The sequence below is a fragment of the Mobula birostris genome, chromosome 4 (genome assembly GCF_030028105.1).
Source record: "Mobula birostris isolate sMobBir1 chromosome 4, sMobBir1.hap1, whole genome shotgun sequence".
Classification (NCBI taxonomy): Eukaryota; Metazoa; Chordata; class Chondrichthyes; order Myliobatiformes; family Myliobatidae; genus Mobula; species Mobula birostris.
Window position 1 is genome coordinate 127785853 of NC_092373.1, and position 23646 is coordinate 127809498.

Sequence of the window (23646 nt, forward strand, 5' to 3'; positions counted from 1 at the left end):
GATGAATGTTGGAAGTATGGACTCAGGGCATTGGGAATAAGGATAGAGAGCTGGCTATTTAACAGAAAATTGTGACAGGGTATATAGGTAATTTTCAGGTGGCAAGTTGTAACAAGTGGAGTGCTACAGAAACCAATGTTGGTTCTCCACTTCACACAACTTATACTGATAATTTATGTGAAAGCACACAGGATATTGTAGCCAAATTTGTTTATATTGCAAAAATAGGAACAAGAGCAAAGAGTGGTTTGCAAAAAAGCATGAATAAGATGAGGAAATGAAGAAAAATTTAGTAAATGGAGTGTAATGAGGAGAAATATGAGGTAGCACACTTTAGTAGGGGAAAACAAAGAGGCAGAATATTGTTTAAATGAAGAAAGTGTATGGACTGCTGCTGGATGAATGGATTTCTGTGACCTTGTAGATGAAATAGGAAACTAGCACATTATTACCACAAGAAATGAGGAAGACCAACGAACTATTAGCCTTTAATGCAAACAGGATAAAGTATAGAAGTAGTAATGCCACGCTGTTACTGAATAGAATGTTGGTGAGATTACATCTACAGCATTGCATTCAGTTTCATTTATTTAAGATTTGCAAAGGAGGTAATCCAGAGAAGTGTCACTAGCATGTTTTTTGAGTTTTCTAATGAAGAACAGATAAGTTGTTTGGGGTTCTTTCTTTACATATGTATTCCTTTTATTATGGGAATTTTGAAGAATTGAGAGATGATCTTTTTCAGTCATACAGGATCCTCAGGGTATATGCTGAAAGGATCTTTTCCTTGTGGGAGAATCTATAACTTAGGAGTAGTTTAAAAATAAGGGGCTGCATCTTTAAGCAGATGTGGGAGAATTTCTTCTTGAAGTCTTGAATCTGAGTAACTCTATGCTCCTGAGAACTGTGGAGGGCGAATGATTAACTATACTCAAGGTGTTTCAGAAAGCCATGCTTTATGTGGAACTGAGGCCAGAAATCACATCAACCAGATCATGTTAAATGGCGAGCATACTCAAGAGACTATTCTGGATCCTATTGGTTATATTCTTTCCAATCTCTTATTACTCTTGCAGGATTATTTTCTTTATTCAAATATTTTAATTGTTTCTAAGAACTTCTGTGTTATATTTAACTCATTTTAAAGCTTTTTATTTATTCACTTAAATTATAATAGATTTAAAATATCTCATATGGTCAGAAATATTTTAAGGTCTACTGAAGTTGGTGACAAGGTTGACAGGAGACAAAGCTTTGACCGGTGTCAAAAGCTGTCATGGTGTTTTTGGTATGGGACCTCTGCACCCTGCCAGCTGCAAACTAGTCACCATGTGGATCATGTTAAGTAATGCAGTATACAGAAGGCCGGTGAGGTAGGCTCATGAGAGGACTGAGGATGGGAGATCCATTCCAGCAGGATCCAGCTCTTTATGTTTAATCCTCTTTAAATATCTTCTCAACATTGCGAGGTTGGTCATGGCTAGAATCAACACCTGTCTCAGGAAGGACCTGAACCCACCGCAGTCTGCCTATCGCCACTATAGGTCTACAGCAGACAGTATCTCAGTGGCTCTCCACACAGCCTTGGATCACCTGGACAAAACAAGTTCCCGTGTCAGGATGCTGTTCATTGACTATAGCTCAGCATTTAATACCATCATTCCTACAGAACTGATCGAAAAGCTCTGTACTTCCCTCTGCAACTGGATTCTTGACTTCCTAACCAGAAGACCACAATCTGTGCGGATTGGAAATAGTATCTCCACCTCACTGACAGTCAACACTGGTGCTCCACAGGGATGTGTGCTTAGCCCATTGCTCTACTCTCTCTACCCCCATGACTGTGTGGCTAGGCATAGCTCAAACAGCATCTATAAATTTGCTGATGATACAACCATTGTTGGTAGCATTTCAGGTGGTAACAAAAGGAGCGAGATATATCAGCTAGTTCAATGACGTGGCAGCAACTACCTCGCACTCAACGTCAACAAGACCAAAGAACTGATTGTGAACTTCAGGAAGGGTAAGACAAGGGAACACAAACCAGTCCTCATAGATGGATCAGAAATGGAGAGAGCGAGCAATTTCAAGTTCTTTGGTGCAAAATCTGCGAGGAGCTAACCTGGACACAACATATTGATGCAGCTACAAAGAAGGCAAGACAGAGACTATATTTAATGAGGAGTTTGAGGAGATTTGGTTTGTCAACTAAAACACTTGAAGACTTCTACAAATGTACTGTGGAGAGCATTCTGACTGGCTACATCACTGTCTGGTATGGGGGGGCGGGGTTGGTGCTACTGCACAAGATCGAAATAAGTTGCAGAAACTTGTAAAATTAGTCAGCTCCAACATGGGTACCAGTCTACGTAGTATCCAAGACATCTTCAAAGAGCAATGCCTTAGGGAGACGGCATCAATCATTAAGGATCTCCATCACCCAGGACGTGCCCTCTTCACCCTGTTACTGTCAAAAAAGAGGTTCAGAAGCCTCTCACTCAGCACACGCTCAGCGATTCAGTAACAGCTTCTTCCTGTCTGCCATCCGATTCCTAAATGGACATTGAACCCATGAACACTACCTCACTACTTTTTTATTTCTGTTATTTTGCACTACTTATTTTAATATTTTAACTTAATTTATATATATATTTAAAGTAACTCAGTTTTTGTTCTGTATATTAATCATGTATTTCATTGTACTGCTGCTGTAAAGTTAACAAATTTCATAACATATGCTGGTGTTATTAGATCTGATTCTGCTGATTCTGACAATTGTAATAATAGAATTAAATATATTTTAGACAACATTGGTTTGCTTCTGCATTTGGAATAAACATCATCTTAGACCTCCTTTATTTTTCGTATGAGTGCTGAAACCAACTTAATAGAAATTGAGGCAATTAACAAATGAAATCAAATCCCTAGAGTGCTGCCTTATTCATTCATGCATAGTGAAGAACTGTTACATAGCTAACTTGAGGGGGAGGATCCAAGAACATAGCTATTTTCAGCAATGGCAGAGGCATTCAAGTGAGTGTTGAAATCTCAGATGGAGCACTTGTATTATCTTCAGCTGCAAGCGACAAGAAAATGTTTCATCTTTGCCTCTTGAACATCCACCATCTCAGAAACTAATCTTCAGCTATCTAGGAACAGTGGGGAGCATTCTACACAGCAAAGATGAAAGAATCAGACAACATGTTGTACTAAGAACTTGTGCTCCAGAGCTAGTTACGACACAGGTTGAACAAGATGTGAGGTCCTGCAGAATGAGTATAGGGAATGAGGTAAGAAGTTAAAATACAGGACCTCAAGGATCCTTGTTCCCTCGTGCGCAGAAGAAAGAGAAGTGACCTCATCGAAGGTTATAAAATCATGAGTGGTATGGATAAGGTGGACAGTAATTTTCTATTCGCGAAGGTTGGACAGTCTAAAACTAGAGAACACACATGCAAGGGAAGAGGGGAAAGATTTTAAGTAGTCCTGAGAAGTGACTTCTTTACACAGAGGGTAGTGAGAACCTGGAATGAGCTGCCAGAGGAAATAGCGGGGGTGAGTACAATTGCAACATTTAAGAGGCATTTGGAGAGATATACAAGGGAGAAAGCTTGGAGGATTATAGACTGAACACAGGCAACTGGGAGTAGCGGGGCTTTGCTGTGGTCAGCACAGACCAGTTGGTGTGAAGTGCTCGTTTCAGTGCTCTGTTACCCCTTGACTTTAGGACTAGTTGTGTCTAGATGAGCTGTCCCAGTACACAGGCAAAATTGACACCCACCCCACAATGGGGAAAGTTCTCCAGTTACCTCCTGTCCACAAAGAGCGGAATAAATCCGCAGCAGCTTATTGTCATCTATCATTCTACTCCAACTGTTGTCATCAAGGAATGGAATGTGTTATCAAGAGTGCTATCAAGCAACACTCACTCATTCACCAATAGTCTGCCCTTATATTTTAGACCAAATTCCAAGAATGTCTTCATGTATTTTCATTGAGTGAAATATTCAGACAAGGTAGTTCTTGTACTTCAAAATATTAAAAGAGTTTTGTTTGCAATTAATGAACATTGGCAAAGATAATAAGTGGCTGTTGTATTTACAATTGGAACTGATTGATGACAAGTGTGATATCCTAAAAACCAGACTAAAGCAATGAATTAAGGTTGGCAGTGTTTCTGGCCAGTCATATTTATTGTGTTGCTTCAATTAATTGAACATCAAAAAATACAAGTTTAAAAAATTTGACTTATTTTCAAAAATCTGTAAGAGTAATGAACTAATAATACAGGAGTATAAAGCAGTTTTCAGCATGTTAAAAGCAGATCAGGCCAGGGCAGGTTTTGAACACAAAACTGCTACAGCGCCCAAGGCATTGTGTATAATAGAATAGGCCTTGTATGTTGAATGTGAATGAAGATAATTTCAGAGCAAGTAGAAAAATTCAGGTAATTTGCAGAGTGGTCACAGTGGGAAGGTTGGCACCATCAATCTGAGGAGGATTAAGTTGGATCATCAGGGAATTGGGTAGCCACTGGCAGATGAACAATCAGCTGATGCAGAATGTGAGGGTCAGAATTGACATCTACTGGTGGAACGTTCTTCAATCAGTCCCATTTAATTTATGCTGAAGCAGTCATTGTGAAAGCCTGTTTCTGTAAAAGGACGTCTGTGCTTCCCACAGGGCAAAACACATACGACAAAATTCAGAGGAAGACATATCCAAGTGTGTGTTTTACCCTGTTGAATGCCACTACTTATATCATGGAGCCTTATTACTAAACCACACGTAGAGGAAACTGACGTGTTTGTTGAACTACTCGAAAGATGCAGCAAGAAGCATGCATAAATGAGATAGAAGTAAGGGGGACTGAAGTTTGAAGAAATTCAGCACATATTGTATACGCTCCATTGTTGCCCCTTGACACAGAGGTGGCCTGAGCCATGTCTCTAATGCTGGTATATCTTCTTCGATGAAGAAAGGGAGGAACTCGGCCTTTTCCAGTTGCTGTCTGCTGATTCATTTACCCAAGACCACTTTCTACAAGTAAGTGGAGATTCCACATGTTACAAACAGTTTGAGTAATGAGTAGTCAGATGTTATTTACATCATGTCTCATTTGGGAAAGTGAGGACTGGTACAGTAGTGGTGGAAGTTTTTTTATGAATAAAGAGTAAAATATGGTATAATAATTGGAGAGTGAAAGGAGACATAAGGTTTGAGTTGGCTAAAGTAGTCATTAACTTTGTTGAAATTTGTATCCATTTGTTGATTAATTTCATTAATCTTTTCAATGGGAGTAGAAATATTGACTGGTACACTTCTTATTTTCAGTTTACTAAATTTTCCTTTTATCCAAGACCAACACATAATTCCCATTTAATAGATTACGATGGCTGTTTACTGATATCACCTTCCCACCCCTGAAACATTTGCAGCCAATAAGCAAGCTGATTGGAAGTTAATGCATGAGAATGAATGCAGAGCACTTTTTACACATGATCCAATGCTGAATGACAATGAAATTCTGTTAAACTGCTCCTGCCCCATTGAATTGGTGTCTGCACACATTACCACAAATCTGTTGTGTGTCCCTTCCTCCCTGCTTTCGTGACATATCCATTCCAGTCCTGATGAAGAATCTCAGCCCAAAATCGAACTGCTTAATCCCTTCTATAGATGCAGCCTGACCTGCTGAGCTCTTCCAGCACTTTGTGTGTGTGTTGCTCAGTGAACTTCTGATTCCGTTTTTTAAGGCAGAATACATGAGTTGGGAATTCACACCAGTCCAAAAGCTTCCTATTAATCAAAGTGGCACTTTCTCTCATAAATAAAATAATTGCTCAGCCACTCAGCCCATTGAATCCTGGTTCCTTTTTTGCCAAGTAGTCCAGTCAATGTCAGTCTGTTGCTATTTCACTATGAATTATTTCCTTTAACTGTCTTTTGCATTCCCTGATTCCATCACTGTGATCCTAGCCACACTCTGCATAAAAAAATTCTTCATGTCCCCTGTATATTTGCTAAATATTTTAAATGAGTGTTCCATGGTTTTTGAAAACAGTTTTCTCTATTTACCATATCGAAATTCATTGTCATCCTGCATACCTTTATCAAGTGCCCTATTACTGCAAGGATAGTAACCACAGGGGTTTCAGTCTAACCTTGTAGCTAAAATTCTTCAGCTGTTTCTTCCCACCCCCTGTAGCTATTTCACTTCCTTCCTTATGCTCTGCTTGCAAGTTAACAATGCTTTATAAAGGTTGAACATATTCTCCCTGTTTTTATATTCTGTTTGACTTTTTATAAAGCCCAGAATCACAGGTACTCTGACCACAATCTCAGGGTGTTTTGCCACTTTTGGAGATTTGTGCTCATGTATACCCAGGTCCATAAGACTCTGCACATACTTTACATTTCTGGCATTCCTTTTTTTTAAATGACCACTTCACACTTCTCAGTACTATGTGATATCAGTGCTAATCAATAAGCTCCAAGACCTTGGCTTCAATACCTTCTTGTGCAATTGGATCCTCGATTTCCTCGCTTGCAGACCTCAGTCAGTTCGGATTGGCAACAGCATCTCGTCCATTAGGACAGGTGCACCACAAGGCTGTGTGCTTAGCCCCCTGCCCTACTTGCTTCACACTTATGGCTGTAAGTGCAGCTCCAGTATAGCTAAGCACAGCTCCAATGCCATATTCAAGCTTGCTGACGACACCACTGTTGTAGAACAAATCCAAGATGGTGATGAATCAGCATGTAAGTGGGAGATTGAACTTTGAGCCACTCAGACAGATTTTCAAAGTAAATTTTATTATCAGCATACATATATGTCACCATATATATGTACGTTAATAATATGGGCTGCCCAGACACCATTGATGCCTGGGCAACCCAGGATCTCTGTATTTATCGCCTAGGTCTGCACCCCAGAACAGGCACATCCATTATCTACTTAGACAGACGGAGCCATGATATATGTCACCATACACAACCCTGAGGTTTAGTTTCCTGTGAGCATACTCAGCAAATCTATGGAATAGTAACTATAACGCGATCAATGAAAGATCAACCAGAGTGCAGAAGACGACAAACTGTGCAAATGCAAATATAAATATATAACAATAAATAATGAGGACATGAGATAATAAGATAAATGGTCCTTAATGTGAGATTATTGGTTGTGGGAACATCTCGGTGGATGGGCAAGTGAGTGTCATTATCCCCTGTAGGCTGAGAGGTAGTAACTGTACTCCTACCTGATGGTTCAGGTTCTGAGGCTCTTGAAGCTTCTACCTGATGGCAGCAGCAAGGAAAGTGCATGGCCTGGGTGCTGGCAATCCGTGATGATGAGTGATGTTTCCCTACAATAGCCTTTCACGTACATGTGCTCAATGGTTGTGTGGGCTCTACCCGTGACGTACTGTGCTGAATCCATTGCCTTTTGTAGGTTTTTCTGTTCAAAGGAATTGGTGTTTCCATACTAGACCATGATGCAGCCAGTCAGTACACTCTCCTCTACACAACTATAGAAGTTTGTCAAAGTTTTCGATGTCACGCCGTATCTCCGCAGACTCCTAAAGAAGTAGAGGTATTGCCTTGCTTTCTTTGCAATTACATTTATGTGCTGGGTCCAGGACAGTTCCTTTGAAATAGCAACAGCCAGGTATTTAAAGTTGGTAACCCTCTCTACCTCTGATACTCCAGTGAGGACTGGCTAATAGACTTCGGATTTCCGTCTCCTGAAGTCTACAGTCAGTTCCTTCTTCACTTTGGCATTGAGGGGTTATTGTTGTGACCACTGCTCAGCCAAATTTTCAATCTTCCTCCTGTATGTTGATACATCACCACCTTTGGCTCGGCCCAAGACAGCAGTGTCATCAGCAAACATGAATACGGCATTGCAGCTGTGCTTAGCCACATGGTCATAGGTGTAACGCAAGTAGAGCAGGGGGCTCAGCACACATCCCTGTGGTGCCAGAACAACTACAGTGTCAGCAAGACCAAGGAGCTGGTTATTGACTATAGGAGAAGGAAACTAGAGGTCCATGAGTCAACCCGCAGTGGAGGATCAGAGGTGGAGAGGGTCAACAGATTTAAATTCCTTGGTGTTATTATGTTGAAGGATCTGTCCTTGGCCTAGCACATAGGTGCAGTTACAAAGAAAACATGGCAGTGCCTCTACTTCCATAAGAGTTTGTGGAGGTTTGACAAACTTATATAGAGAGGAGGTATATTGACTGGCTACATCACAGCCTGGTATGGAAACACCAATGCCTTTGAACGTAAAATCCCACAAAAAGTAGTGGATAGAGCCCAGTCCATCACGGGTAAAACCCTCCCACCTTTGAGCACATCTACTGGATTCGCTGTCACAGGAAAGTAGCAACCATCATCAGGGACCCCCAACACCCTGGACATGCTCTCTTCTCGCTGCTGCCATCAGGAAGAACTCACACCGTCAGGCTCAGGAACAGTTTCTACCCTGCAACCATCAGGCTCTTGAACCAAACAGGATAACTTTGCTCGACTTCATTTGCCCCATCATTGAAATCTTCCCACAACTAATAAACTCACTCTCAAGGACTCTTCATCTCACGCTCTTGATATTTATTGCTTATTTATTTATTATTATCATTTCATTCTTTTTGTATCTGCACAGTTGGCTGTCTTCTGCACTTCGTTTAAATGCCCCAGTTGGGTGATCATTCATTGATTCTGTTTTGGTTATTATTCTGTAGATTTATTGTTTGACCACAAGCAAATTAATCTCAGGGTTGTATATGGTGACAGATAAGTACTTTGATAATAAATTTACTTTGAACTTTGATGATCATCACTGTTTACCTTCCTTCAGTTGAAAATTCCTATTGGGTAATATTTTTAAAGTATCTTAATTATTTCGAGTTTTGTTTAGATCCCCTCGAGTTCTGCATTCAGTACCTTTGGGTAACTCTATTCGTCCTGGTAGGGTCCAGCATAAATTCACCAGAATGATACCAAGATTAAAAGAACTAAATCATGAGATTACATGGATTTAAGCAGATATTTTAGTCAAAGTTTGGAAGTTGGCCTAATCGTAGCTTTTAAGATTATTAAGTTAGTGACTTTTTTCTGAAATATGCATTATTTATAAAATAATTATATAAATCATGAGTTATTTGGGTAAACAGAGAGGAAATATTTGCTTGCCGGGTAAGACATGTAAACGATAATGATAGGAAGTACATCTTTATATAAAGGAAATTTTGTTTCATATTACTCATGAGCAGTGTTATTTTACTACACTGAATAAATAATTGCAAATTGTTAAAGTTGTCCTAATGAGGAAACCATTTGGCTTCCTTTATAAACAGTGGTTGATAAGTTATCTGTTTGTAAATTAATGTAATTGGGCTCTAGATTGTAAATGTGATAGGTCGAAATATTCCACAACAGATTTCTAAGGGTGCAGATAAAAATCAAATGTAGCACTTGCTGGATCTCAATATTTAGTAATATGTTCTTAATACTTGCATTTTCATCATGAAGGATCAAGGTCCAACTTTATTTGCAGTATACAATTACCCGTATTGGGAATTTGCTGATAATGCAGAGCATTTTCGGGGGGAATATGTTGTGGTATATAAATTTCTGTTTCTGTTTAATAGGGAAAGGAATAAATCCTCATTAGCATTCAATGTGTCTTGTTCCAGCCCTGGGGTAGCCCTTCCCGACATCATCTTAAAATGTAAATCAATAAATTTTGCAGTGTTCTGTGGACAAGGACAACTTTAAGGAAGTTCAAACATTAAGAACATTAAAAACACTCAGCAAATCAAGCAGCATCTATGGAATGGGAAAGGGAAATAGTGATAATATTTCAAATCCAAGACCTGTCATCAAAACTGGGAAAGAAAGGAAAACAAGTTTATTTTCATCACAAAGTTGCCATCAACTTGGACCCAGAAGCAGGTCCCATTGTAATGCACACTTATGAAATGATCCTGTGACATTACTGTTATGAGGCCAAATTGATCTCAACACAGCCATGTTTTTGGGATGCAAGAGCTAGACTGGACCATTCCATCCCGGACATGCTCCCACCGGCATCTGAGACTGGTTCATCAGCAGAACCAGCTCCAACCGGCCAGTAGGACTCTGGTGGTAATACGTTGCAAGTTCAAACTATTTTTTTCCCTCTCCCAATCCTAATGAAGGGTCTTCTAATCTGAAGTGGTCTTGTCTGAAATGCTATCTCTATTTCTTTTTCTACAGATGGTTTCTGATCTTCTGTGGGTTACCAGAATTTTCACTTCCTTTGCTTCTGATCTCCATCATTTGCAGTTTCTTATTGATATGCGAATTTTAGCATGCGGTGTAAGCACAGTACAATTTCAGCAACTCAATTTAGGCTGAGTTTAATGGCTAGTAAAGAGATTTTGCATTATTTTAGGAATCCATAAATGTGACTAAAATGTGATCATGTTACAAATAACACACAACTGTGCTAATAATGATGTTCAATGCCTGAAACACCAGGTGAACTCAGTGTGAGCCTTCGGACGGTTTGTGCTCTGGGTTCATCACTTTAAAGAATCATTGTAAAATCTGTGATTAATACATCCTTTTCAGTCAAGATCTGTTTTTTTATTAAATAATTCTTACCAGGAAACCTAAAGGAGCATAGAAAATGATAATGACATATTCTTTTAAGAACAATTAACAAATATTACCAAAATGTAACAGAAGAGGTATAAACTTGTCATCTCAGGAAAGATTGGGCAGAGAACCAGAGAAAGACCAAGACAAAAGTCCAGGCATGGGGCCATGGGTGTAAGAGTGAATTGGGACAATATGGTAAAAATTCTAATTATGTCTAATTATAATCAGACTTTTTGGTTGTATCACAAAGTAAGCAAAACAGTTTTTAAAATAAAAAGAAATAACTTCTGTCTTTATGAACATGAATTGAATCCATTTCTATTTCAATGGCAAGTCATTAAAATATTGCTAAGCTCTGTTTTACACTGGGTGAGAGTTTATTCAATGAATTATATTACCTCCTCCCACAGTGCTATAGTCAATTAGAACTATCCAATAATAAATCTGACTTTATGTTTCCCTCATCATTTAATTAGTCAAGAAGAATTGTTTACCGTGGAGAATGGGAAACAGTAGAAGATTGAGCAGAGCTGCATATTTTTAAAGCTGACATAGAAATACGAATGCATTGGTCTTTCAGCATGATAAATACTGATTTGGAGCCAAATACTAAGTCACCTTTGCCTATAAGGAGATAATGCAGCATTATAAATTCTGTTGGGAAAATTATTCTGTCATCAGCTTGGACCTGGTGGAGAGCTACATTGCAGTGCACCACTTCAGGATGATCCTGGGACTTCACCGTCATTGGCCCAAAATGCCTTTGACTTTTCCGCACACCCACACATATTTTTACCGCACACAGTGGGCTGGCAAGGCAGAATCAATCCTAATTGGTGGGAAAGCCCACCAATGAGACTTAAAAAATTTTAACATCTCATTGTCTTTCTGCCACTCTAGATTTCATTTAAGGAGATATTTAGTAACTATCTAAATACAGTAGTTTTAAACAATTAAATATGAATATAATTTTAAATTACAGGCAATTTCAATTTGCAAATATTGGAACTCTTAATTTTGTGTTATCATGGTATTACTCTTCAGGGTAAGTGTCTTCGACTCAGGCATCTGTTTCTTGCTGTAATGACCAGTGTGCTACTGCTGCCATAGCAATGCACTGCACTGAAGTGTCTGTTATGCATTTCACCCTCTGTTGCTCATTTTCATTAATACAGTGTTTTTAAGAACATATTCCTTACATAAATCAAGCATATGGAAACAATATTTTAATATTTGTTGCCATTTGTTAAAGAAAATGAATGAGGCTGGCTTTTGTGTGTCAATTCTTCCTAGTAGAAAACTTGGGATTTTTAAAAAATACTCATTTTGGGATCTGGTCATCACTAGCATGAAGAGCATTTATTGATTTTTGAGAAGCTGACGGTAAGCTGCTTTCTTGAACCATTGAGGGTAATTTTGACGAAGCACCTCCACTCTCCAGTTAGGTGAGGAGTTCTAGGATTTAGACTCAGAAGGACCACAATATATTTCTAAATCAAGATGGTGCTTAACTTGAGCACTACAAATGGTGTTATTCCCACCCACCTACTCCCCTTGTCCTTGGTTGTAGAGGTGTGAGTTTAAGACATGTTGTGGGAATTGTCTAGGTAAGTAATTGCAGTACATATTGCGGGTGGTATACACTGCAGCCAGCTGGTGGAGGGACTGTATATTTAGGATGGTTGATGGGTGCCAGTCAAGCAAATTGCTTTGTCATCGATGGTGATGAGTTTCTTAACAGCTGTTGCTGTTGCACAAATCCAGGCAAGTAAGGAGTACTCCATCATGTTCTAAATTTGTGCTTCGTAGGTGGCGGAGTGACTGTGGAGGTGATAACTGCAGGGTATGCAGCCCCTGATTGGTCCTTATAGCCGGTGTTTTGTTGGGCTGGTCCAAATGAGTTACCAGTCAATGATGATTTTGATAGTGCAAAATTGTGTTCCAATAAAATCTAGAGGTCCAGGTATATGAAACACACAAACTTAGCATAAAAGGGGTGCAGCAGTAAAGCATGCAAGTGCAACAATTCATTAAGAAGGCTAATAGAATGTTGATCCTTTTTGCACGTGGAAAGGACCAAAAAGGAGGGAGGTCTTGATACAGCTTCACAGGGCACTAGAGTGAACGCATCTGAAATACTAAAACAGTGTTGATGTCAATATCTAAGAAATGATGTGCTTGCATTTCTGATAGCACAGTAGATGTTCAGGAGGTTGATTCCTAGGATGATAGGGTTGACTTGCACTCAGCTCAATTAACCTGCTCAGCAATGGCAAACATCCCTAATTTTGACCTTCTGCTGGAGAGAAGGTCCTTGATGAAGTAGTGGTTGGGTCTGGAATAAATTCCTGAGAAACACTTACGAACTCTGAGGAATATTTACCACTATTTTTCACTTACCGGAATAATTAATCTCTCTAAGTCACAACAGTCTACCCTTGTGCTGTATTTACCAGTGGAGGATTTTTCCCTTGATTCCTTTGACTTCCAATATTACTGGAACATCAATAGCAAATGTAAGCACTGCAGCCTTGATGAGAGTATATTTTTTACTCATTTACTTCTGGAACTGAGCTCTGACTTGTGTTTCCACCACTTTGAATTTTTTATGTCAGCCAGCAAATTATTGGTGAATAAGAGGCATTTAACAACATTGCAAACAACACCATTCATCACATTACTAATGACTAAAAGTAGGCTGATCAAGGCAGTAATTTTTGATTGGATTGGATTTGTCCTGCTGATTGTGCACTCGATGTTCCTGGGCAATTACTCTCTTTATCAGTGTTGTAGCTACTGTCTAGACAAAGACACAGCTAGATCTGGAGTTGAAGTCTTCTGGGATGTTGCTGACACCCTGTGTTTTAGCTATGTTCCCTGTTTCGTGTTTTTACCAGGAGTGAATTGAATTGGATAACGACTGGCTTATGTGATAGTGGATCTTCCAGAAGAGGCTGAGATGGGTTATCTACACAGCTTGTGAAGCTGAAGATGATTTAGACTTTTCAAACCTGCCCTTGCACTGACTGGAAGACTCAGATATTCAAGGATGCCCTGCTTCATAGCGCCATGAGCCCTTGTCATAATCGTCACTATACCAATCTTTGCATGAAAAAAGAAGCAGTGATTGGCATCAGACTATTTTGTCCATGACCTTCTATGCAAGCAGCTAATGACCAACCTTTTATACTACTTAGGTCTCCGTCCTGGGAACATTTCATAGCAATATTTTAACTAAAAGAATACTAAAGCTATATTAATATTTTAAATGTTTTCAGAATTTGCTTTATCCATATCACCTATCATTTTTAACACTTTATGAAAGGGGTTTTGATCCAACAGCTGTTTTTCTTTAAAAGTTTGCATATTTGTATTTCAGTTCATTCACAATTTGCCATCTGTTTCATAAATATAGTCCCATCTATGGCTTTTGGCATTTTTAATTCATCTTTTAGATATACTCCATCTGGGCAAAAATTCATTTTGTGTTTTATTATCCTTACAATGAAAATAGCACAGCAAGTGAGTGCCGTGCTACCACTGCACCTACTAAAAGGCAGTTTCACACTTGTTTGGACAGCTACATTAACATTTATTTCTACTAACATAAAATATTGTTCTGGTTACGTTTCTAAAGTGCCTTTGGTGGTGTTGAAACTATGAGCATCAGCTTACTGCACTCAAGTCAGTTTCATCATACCGTATTTACAATTGACGTTTCTTGCAGTGGCCAGTAATCTGCATATAATTCATAAAAATTGCTTTAGATAGTAAAATTTAGAGATCATTGACTATCTCAAATGATTGTCTTCTATAACTTACAGTTAATACTGCATAATTTGAAGAAAAACAATTCACGGAATATAGAAAAACTTTAAAGCAATAATTAATATCATAATATTCAAAGCATTTACAACGCTTACATAGTTTCATTGTCCAATACACTGCCACTAGTGGAAAACGGCAATTAATTACTGTCGACTCAGGAGAACAAGACTGCCAGAGATGTGACAATTGATGTAGCTGCCTCCAGGGTAAAGAAAAGTTCATATACTCGCCAATCTCTTTAATTGTTTTTGGAGTACAAGGAGTTCACAGCTCACATTGTGGTATTAGATGCTTTAAGAATATCAACAGCAGGAAAAAGTGCTGCTAGTGTTGGACTCATTTGTTTCCCTTAGAGTATAAGCAAGTTAATAGCTGAACAAAGAATTCTTCCAGGCATTTAGACTTGTCTTCATGGAGATCCAGAGATTACACACACAAATCACTTCATAATAGTGCGGTAAGATGTTTTAATGCACAATGAGTCCTGAAGTCAATTGTGAGAAATGTCTGGTTCTAACTTAGAGAGTTATTTAAAGGGGCGTATTTTATAGTGTCTTTGTTTGTTGTTCAGTGAATTAAAGAAAAGAATTTATAAGGAAATTTTCCACACCAGCAAAGATTCTCTACATCGGGTTCCAGATGATACAAAACAGAGAATATATTTAATGTTACAATGCTTTCTTTATTTTCTTTAACCACAGGGTGGAGATGAAAGAGGATTGTTAAGCCTTGCATTCCATCCTAAATACAAGAAAAATGGAAAGCTCTTTGTGTCCTATACCACCAACCAAGAGCGATGGGCAATTGGACCACATGACCACATTCTTAGAGTAGTCGAATACACTGTATCCAGGTAGTACATTTACTTATGCTCCAGGATATAATTCAAGTAGCAATTATTGAACATCTTCAAACAGAATATCATAGGCTTTCTAATGCTGTAAATATCTTGTTATTAAAATAATTATCAATAATTTATTTTCAATTATTTTCTGTCATTTGCATTAATAGTTTTGAAGCCAAACTCTTGAGAAGGTGGAATTAACAATTAGTAAGCTATATAATTGACATCAGCAGCTAAAATGCCCAGAATAACTTGCCACTGGCACGCAGTAAACATTCAGATTAATTTTCCCTGATATAATTGTTAGTTTTCTAATTTAAAATAAAAAATCCGTTCCCAGAATGATTTGAGGGGAAAATAGAGCAATTTCAATGTCAAAATCAAAAACTTTAATTTTCAGAAAGGAATTTTTAATAGCTTATAATTAACAGACTAAAATATGTTCTCATTGTTTGTGGTACAAGTTATTCTTTAAACAGTGCTAGAGAATTTATGTTCAATAGCTAAGAAATTCATTACTTATCTTTGTTTTAATAATTGTCCGGATGAAAATTGTTTCTGTTATAAAACACGTAATAACCATTACTGAGTTGTCTTGCATTAGTTCAGATATTTCAACAAGTCCGTATAATAGGTGCAGAGTGCGATAGTAATTCCTGTGCATGTATAGAGGTCAGACTGAGTTGTTGCAGGTTTAAATATCACTGGGCATTTCTGGGACAAACTAGTGTTTGGCATGCAGTACTGAATTGGGCACCTGTTAAATAAGTTCCTTACTTTCATCCTTCAGGTCCAGTATTGGCCCAGCTACTGTTCTACTCATACCCTCATGCTCTCCTAATGTCCTCCCAATATTGATTCTGATCTCAGGTCCTCAGTCTCCCTATCAGCTGACCTATAACCCTGTAAGACACCCAAGAAACTCTTCTACCTACAGCTGCCTCCCACTTTCTCCCTCCATCTTCCCCCATTCTGCCATTTTCCTCATTTTCAGATCTTAGTTCAATTCTTCTCAACTCTCCTGCTGACTTAAGGAACAAGTTGCACAATCGTGATCCTTCTCCCTCCCTCTCTCATCCCCAGCTAAAGGCACAAGGCCCCTAGTGCCAATGAATCTCCCCTGCCCTGTCACACCACAAAGGTTTTATTGCCATGCTGCAATTGCACAGGACTTTAGTGAGCCTAGACCTGTAGTACTGCATACAGCTTTGGTCCATTCATAAAGGAAGGGCATTTTTGTCTTGCAGACTCAACAGTGTATTCATTGGATTCAATGCCATGTTGAGGGAATAGTCTTGTGAAGAGGGATGGGAAAGCACAGCCTATGCTGACTGGACTTTACATTCCTTGAGTATCACTCTCTCACCCTGTCTGATCTTGTGTCCCAAACTTCAGACTGTCCACACTGTACCTGGGAGGGGTTTACCATCAGTCCCATGTTTTCGATAACCTGTAGAGTCCTCAAAACCACCCGGATATGCTCGTTCTGTCCCAGAGATGCAATTAGAATACCATCCACATATTGCAGAATACTGCTACTGGGATCTGCCAAGAGGACACGGGTGATTATTCTAGCCAAACGTAAATGGAAACGGACAGGGCTGTTTTGGATACACTGAGGCTGCCTTGTCCAAATATACTGCTGTCCCTGGACATTAAAACCTAACTTATCCCAACTACCAGGATATACTGGAGTTGACCAAAAACCATTTGCAATATCTAAGACAGTAAAAGTATCCTGCTCTGGTCTCACGCCATTCAAAATGATAGATGGGTTCACCACTAGGATGTTCCAGAGAGGCCTGTTTGTTCAGAGAGGTATAATCAATGGTTAGCCGTTAGTTCCTGTCTGGCTTAGGTACTGGCCAGATCGGGGAATCCCTTTGGGAAATAGTTGGCCAGGTGTGATGGACCCACGATAAAAGCGTGTGTCACCTCAACAAGGCCACTGTCTTGTTTGCAAGTGGTCCACACTCGGGGATATGGGGATATGTTTTTGCAATAAGACCCCAAACTACCGCCACTGCCCATTGGGCTTTAAGGTCGCGACTTGTGACATAGAGTATATATATCTCATCCCCTTCTTCCACCAAGGGCGAGCTTTCATTACTCAACTAATTTTCCTTGTACCTGCCTTGGTTACTATTCCCAGACATTACAGTAGATCTATCCCCAAGGTGGTGCCTTTGTGGTTGTTGCGAGCCCAGATATGTAATTAGTACTCATGTCCTCAGTCTGTATCAGTACAGGTTAATTTAATAGAACGAGCATGGACCCTTCTTCCCCCCAAGTACTGTTGTTTTACTTAGGTAAATCAAGGTTTTTTATCAATATGGAGGCCAGAGTGTCTACCAACATAGTGCACTGGTTCCTTAACAGTGTATTAACAAACATTCTGGGGTCCCCACCCTTGTCACCGAGAGCCAATACCGGTCATTTCCTCAGGATTCGTTTTTAACTCCTCTGCGGAGATCTGGAAAACAGGTCCCACTACACTACCGCTCAAAGCAAAGTGGTGATCCTCAGCTTGTCCGCGGTCCTTGCCCCGCTACCCCACCACCTTTTGACCAATTCTTGTCCTGCCTGGGCCATCTCCCACAGCAACTTGGCCCTGTTCCATGTCCTTACAATCCCAGGCCAACCACCCTCTTCTTCTGCACTGAAACATTCGGCATCTCCTCGTTTGCCCTGTCTTACACCTGCCACTGTGGCTGCACATTCGTTTGTTTTTTCCTGGTCAGCCTCTGCTGTCATGGCCCAATTAAATATTTGATTAAGCATGTGGCCAACGGGTAGCCACATTTTTATTATCTGGGTCAGATTTGGCCCCATGCCATCTTTCAGAGTTGTAGGGACTGGTCATCATCCTGTTTAGGCCTGTAATCCTTGACTATCTCTTTCTGCTCCTGCTAAATTAATCTTGGTACAATTTGCCTGTCCTTCACCTATCACATCCTTAGCTGCCTCAGTAACTTCCTCCAGTCTGTCCTCTGGGGATCTGCTTCTCCCTTAAGCCAATCTTTATTTCGAATATGGTTGGGCATTGTGGACTTGACCTCCCTGGGTATTTTGACCTTTAAAAGGATGTGTATATCATCCAGAGTCAGATGGTAGGCCTCCCTTCATTCTTCAACCATTTGCTAAAAGTCACATTATCATCATTATGTTTGATAGCAGGTAATTCATTTAGCAATATCTGTTTCTCAATTGCTGTAACAATGTTAATAATGGACTCTGTAGCATTATTTCCCATGGTCTTCCAGAAGACCTGGAAGGGTACTAGTTCTGAGGCACCACTTCTACCTTGTTATAGGGTGCAGGTTGTGAATCTTTATTAAGAGTCCCATACTCATCCACAGCGTCAGCTAAATAATCCCAATCTGAGGCACGTGTGGGTTTACAGTACCTACCGTTTGCCCCAAAACCGGGGAGTTCTGAGCTTGTTTGCCGGACATTTCTGTGGTGATTCTGCAATCAGGCTGTTACTATTACTATGGCCTTTTTACAAATGTATATTTGCCCTTCCCTTGTCCCTTCCACGAAACAATTTGTTCAGGGATAGTTCCATCCGGATTGTAACCCTTCTTAACCATCCTTTGTATCAATTTACGGCTATGGGGCACTGCCACTTGTACGAGGGATCCCTCTTATTCCCACTCTACTTCCCCGGTTTCGTCTGGGTTTCTTTTTTCCACCATGACCACGCCTTACAATTCCGGATCCCTGAGCCTATGTCTCAAATCACATTGGTTAGTCAATCAATTTCTCAAATCAAGTGACCTGTAACAATCCAGACCCCACCCACCAGTTACCCAGACTCCCCAATCCCCCATCCTCAGACACCAAACTCCTTACGCTCCAAGGTCTCTTTTTACCACAATTTACATTCACAGTGGACTATGGAGTTATCCCCTAACCTAACAAGGTGGTTTCTCAAACACGCACCCAACCAGAAGCCCCATAGTCGGTTGCAATCCAGTGGAATACCCTGCTTACAGCGCCAATTGTAGAAGCAAACGTAACGATCACACAGAGTTGGTGTTCAACGAAAAATACCAGTTTGATAGGAGAGCTCTTTGGTGCATCAGAAGTCATGAAAGTCACTGTACTATTGAAAATTATTTTACTGCATTTTTCAAAAGAACATATCAGAGTTGTTAGCGTAATTATAATTTATTACACAGAAAAAATGTAAATCAAGTGGATACAAGAACAGCAAAGGTATTGATTGAAGTCGCAGAGCTGCACAGAAAGCATTTGGGTGGACAACTAATGTTTGGGCCTGATGGCTTCCTGTACATCTTCCTTGGAGACGGAATGATTACTCTTGATGATATGGAAGAGATGGATGGGTTAAGGTAAGCAAAAAAAAATAAACTCACAAATTGTAAAATGCATTTTACTATCCTTTGAATTATCAGCAATTCAATTTACCTGTTTTTGTGATTAGCCATTGATTCTTTTGGGTACAAGTCTTTTGTTATGTAAACCCATTTTTCACTGTGTGAGTATCCACCAACAGGAATACAATGTACTATACTATAATGCTCAAATTTCATTTTGTCTAGTCTTCGACTTACAAAAAATTGGCTTCACAGAACATTTTCCAAGAAGGGACTGTTTCTGTAAATTAAGGAATGGCAGTGTTGTGAAAGCACATTGATGAGGGATTTAATGTCCAGTGTTCAGGAAAATAAAAGAGCAGTGTCTTTTGACAATGTCAAAACATACAGTAAAGCTTTAAAAAGCAGTTTAACATTTGCTGTTCTATGCACTTTTTTTTATTTGTTCAGTGTAGAACATAAGAAATGATACAGTAGTGGGCAATAGTAAATAAAATAGGGTGGTGTTTCAATTCCATGGCTTTTTTTGTATGTTATGACAAATGGAAATAATTGCAAAAGCTAAAACTTCAGTCTTCCAATTCATGTTAGCTATCAAAGTAATAATAGGATACTAGAATATTACAAAATATCATATTGTTGTTCAAAGCAAAGATAAAGCTACCAATGTGACTAACTTCAGTGGACAGGGAAGTATTTAGAGGCATTGACCTGGGATTGTCTCAGCTGGCACTCAGAAACATTCTGCAGATGCTGGAAATCTGGAGCAACAAACACACAAAGTGCTAGAGGAACTCGGCTTGTCAGGCAGTGTCAGTGGAGGAAAATGAACGGTTAATTCTTGAAAAAGTACAGGTTAATAATATTAAGCCTGTATGGGTATGTTGAAGCTATATTGTAGTCAACTGACATGATTAATTTTTTTGATGGTGTAATAAGGAGGGTAATGTGCTTACTGTATCTATAAATGGATTTTCAACTGTTATTTAATGAGGTTTTTAAAATAGGCATGTTGGCAAAATTGAAGCTATAGAACTTAAATAGGTAGCACAGTTTTACATTATGGACAAGAGTTCAATTCTTACCTCGGGAAATAAAATGCAATTATTTAAATAAATTTGGAATAAAGGAACTATTCTCAGTAATAGTCCCAAAGTGGTCATCAATGCTGAGAATAGTTCTTTTTTATTCCAGGTTTATCTTAAAAACCCACTTTAAAAAACAGTTGAAACCCACTCAGAATTGTTTAAGGGAGGAAACACACTAGTTTTTACCCAGTATGGGTCTGCATACAACTCCAACACACAACAAAATGCTCAAATGTTAACTGTTCATTGGAAATGCCCTAGCAAGACATTGAGTTTAAAGGGCAATTGAAGATGGGCTTTGAAGGCCACCTTGCCAATGAAGTTTACACCCCATAACTTATTAAAACAAAATGAAGGGAAATGGGTGCCAAAGATGAGTGCATCCCCCAACATTTAAGCAATAATATTTGGAAATCTGAGGTACAAATTTAAAACAAGAAGAAAATGAAACTTGAGAATATTGTTTTTCTGTGATTTGAGTTGTTATGGAGCAGAATGAAACAATGGTAGATACAGGTAAGTGACAGAGAAAGAGGAGAGGAGTGGGACTAATATAATTTTTTCATTGAGCCAGAGAAAAGCATGATGAGGCTCAGAGTCTTTGGCGTTCTTTAATTTTAACACACAAATTAATTCCTATCAACCGATCAACTTCACTTAGCTAGCCTTGTGCCTTGCCTCCTAACTTTAATGTGAGGAGAAATTACATTAAAAGGATAACCCCTGAGACATTATACAACCAGAATACAGAGAGGATGGGATTGCTACTGGTAATCATTCATTTGTTAAATAAACCTAACAGTTAGCTGAAGTTGCCCAAATTGTCGAGGTTTACAATTCCAATGGACCACAAGCTGCAAATGAAATCTGGTCACAGAAATGAAGACTAGTGCATTATCACAGATGAAATAAGATGTTGCACCAAGGGCCTGACCTGCATAATTTAGCAGTTGTGTCTATTTCAAAACTAATTAATTAAAAAAAAACCACATGTGGGATAATCTTGAGAATGTGGTAAGACATGATGTAAGTGAACTGTCTTTTGTATCTCCCATTGAGAGTGCGAAACATTTCCAACTAGTTCAAGAAGCTTAGAAGAGTTTATTGTTTCTTCACATCATCATTGTTACCATTGTCATCATGAAGGACCCCATCACCTAGGACATGCCCTCTTCATTGCTGCCATCAAAGAGGACATGCAGGAGCCTGAAGATGCACACTCAACATTTCAGGAGCTGCTTCTTTCCCTACACCATCAGATTTCTGAGTGGGCAATGAATTCATGAACGTTACCTCTATTTTTCTTTCTTTTAACACTATTTATTTCATTATATGTATTGGTTGGGAAGCAATGTTGCAGCTGTATAAAACTTGGGTGAGGCCACAGTTGGGTTATTGCATCTTGCTCTAGTCACTGCATCACAGGAAGGATATGGAGACTTCGGAGAAGGTCAAAAGGTCAACTAGGATGCCTAGATTGGAGAGCATTTGCTATCAAAGAGAAATTGGACAAAATTGGATTGTTTTCTCCGGAGAGGCAGAAGCTGATCAGTTCACTTGATAGAAGTATGCAAAATTACAAAAGGCATGAATAGGGGAAGTTGACAAGTCTGTTTGCCAGGATAGAAGCATCCTGGGAACATGTCTAACTACCTACTCTCTTGTGGCCTGCAACAACCAGCTGTGGAAGCCAAGTCAGTGGGTATATTTGAAGCGGAGGTTGATAGGTTCCTGATTAGTAAGGGCATCAATCATTACAGGAGGAAGGCAGGGAAAATAAATCAGCCATGATCTGTGGCAGAGCAGACTCGATGGGCCAAATGACCCCCTCTGCTCCTATGTCTTATGGTCTTATGGAAATATCTAATACAGGAGGGCGTAGCTTTAAGATAAGAAGAGAGATTTGCAAGGCAAGTTTTTTTTTGCAGAGAGATAGTTGCCTGGAATGCGCAGCCAGGAAAGGTGATGGAAACAGATACAAAAGCAACATGTAGGAAACATTTAGACAGACACGTAAACAGGGATATAGACTATGTGCAGACAGATAAGATTAGTTTAAATTGGCATCATCACCAGCACCGATATCTTGGGCTGTAGTGCCTGTTTCCATGCTGTTATTCATCAACCCTTTTGTGAAGAAATGCCATTCAGAATAACCTTTTATCCAAAGCAACACACACAAAATGCTGGAGGAACTCAGCAGGTCAGGCAGCATCTATGGAAAACGGTAAACAGTCGACGTTTTGGGCTGAGACCCTTCCTCAGGACAGGAAAGGAAGGGAGGGAGAAGTTGCCACATGTGCATTTTCACATTGCTGTTTTCTAAGTGAAGAAGTACAGTACTCAAAGTGAAAGGTCCCCGATTCAGTTTTGTGAGCTTGGCAAATTAACTGAATATACAACATTTTAATATTTGAATACTATTTGTTTTTTGACAGAATAATTTTCTTTCCTAATATTTTTCTGCAATCCTTCCAGTGATTTTACAGGGTCTGTGCTTCGAATCAATGTAGATACAGATTCCTGCAATGCACCTTATTCTATTCCCAGAAGCAATCCTTACTTCAATAGCAGCAATCAACCACCAGAAATATTTGCACATGGGCTTCATAATCCAGGCAGGTGAGTGTGTTTAAAGATCCTGCAAATAAATTCAAATTACTATCGTTGAAATACATAAACCAGTTTGCAATGAACTTGTTGCATGGTCAAATGCAATGCAAAGAAACCAGACTCAACTTGTATCCAAAAAAAATGTTTCAGTACTTTACCCATTTCCCTAAGAATGATAGAACTGATTCTGTCCCCAAAGCAACTACTCACGTAGATTTCAGTTCCTAACCATTTACTATCTTTTCTATCTTGCCGTTTTGCTTCTTTTATCAATCACCTGTAT

The 23646-nt window shown here is 39.3% G+C and overlaps 1 protein-coding gene across 3 annotated transcripts in view; it reads left to right on the plus strand.

The window, feature by feature from the left end:
• Positions 1 to 23646, plus strand: part of hhip (hedgehog interacting protein) — a 133908-nt gene that overhangs the window by 45660 nt on the left and 64602 nt on the right. For 2 of the 3 annotated variants that reach the window (XM_072256015.1, XM_072256016.1), the window contains exons 5-7: positions 15177 to 15328; positions 19504 to 19677; positions 23229 to 23372. In XM_072256015.1, the coding sequence (XP_072112116.1) occupies positions 15177 to 15328; positions 19504 to 19677; positions 23229 to 23372 (470 nt within the window). The remainder of the gene's footprint in view (positions 1 to 15176; positions 15329 to 19503; positions 19678 to 23228; positions 23373 to 23646) is intronic. The other variant, XM_072256017.1, reaches the window with a different exon arrangement.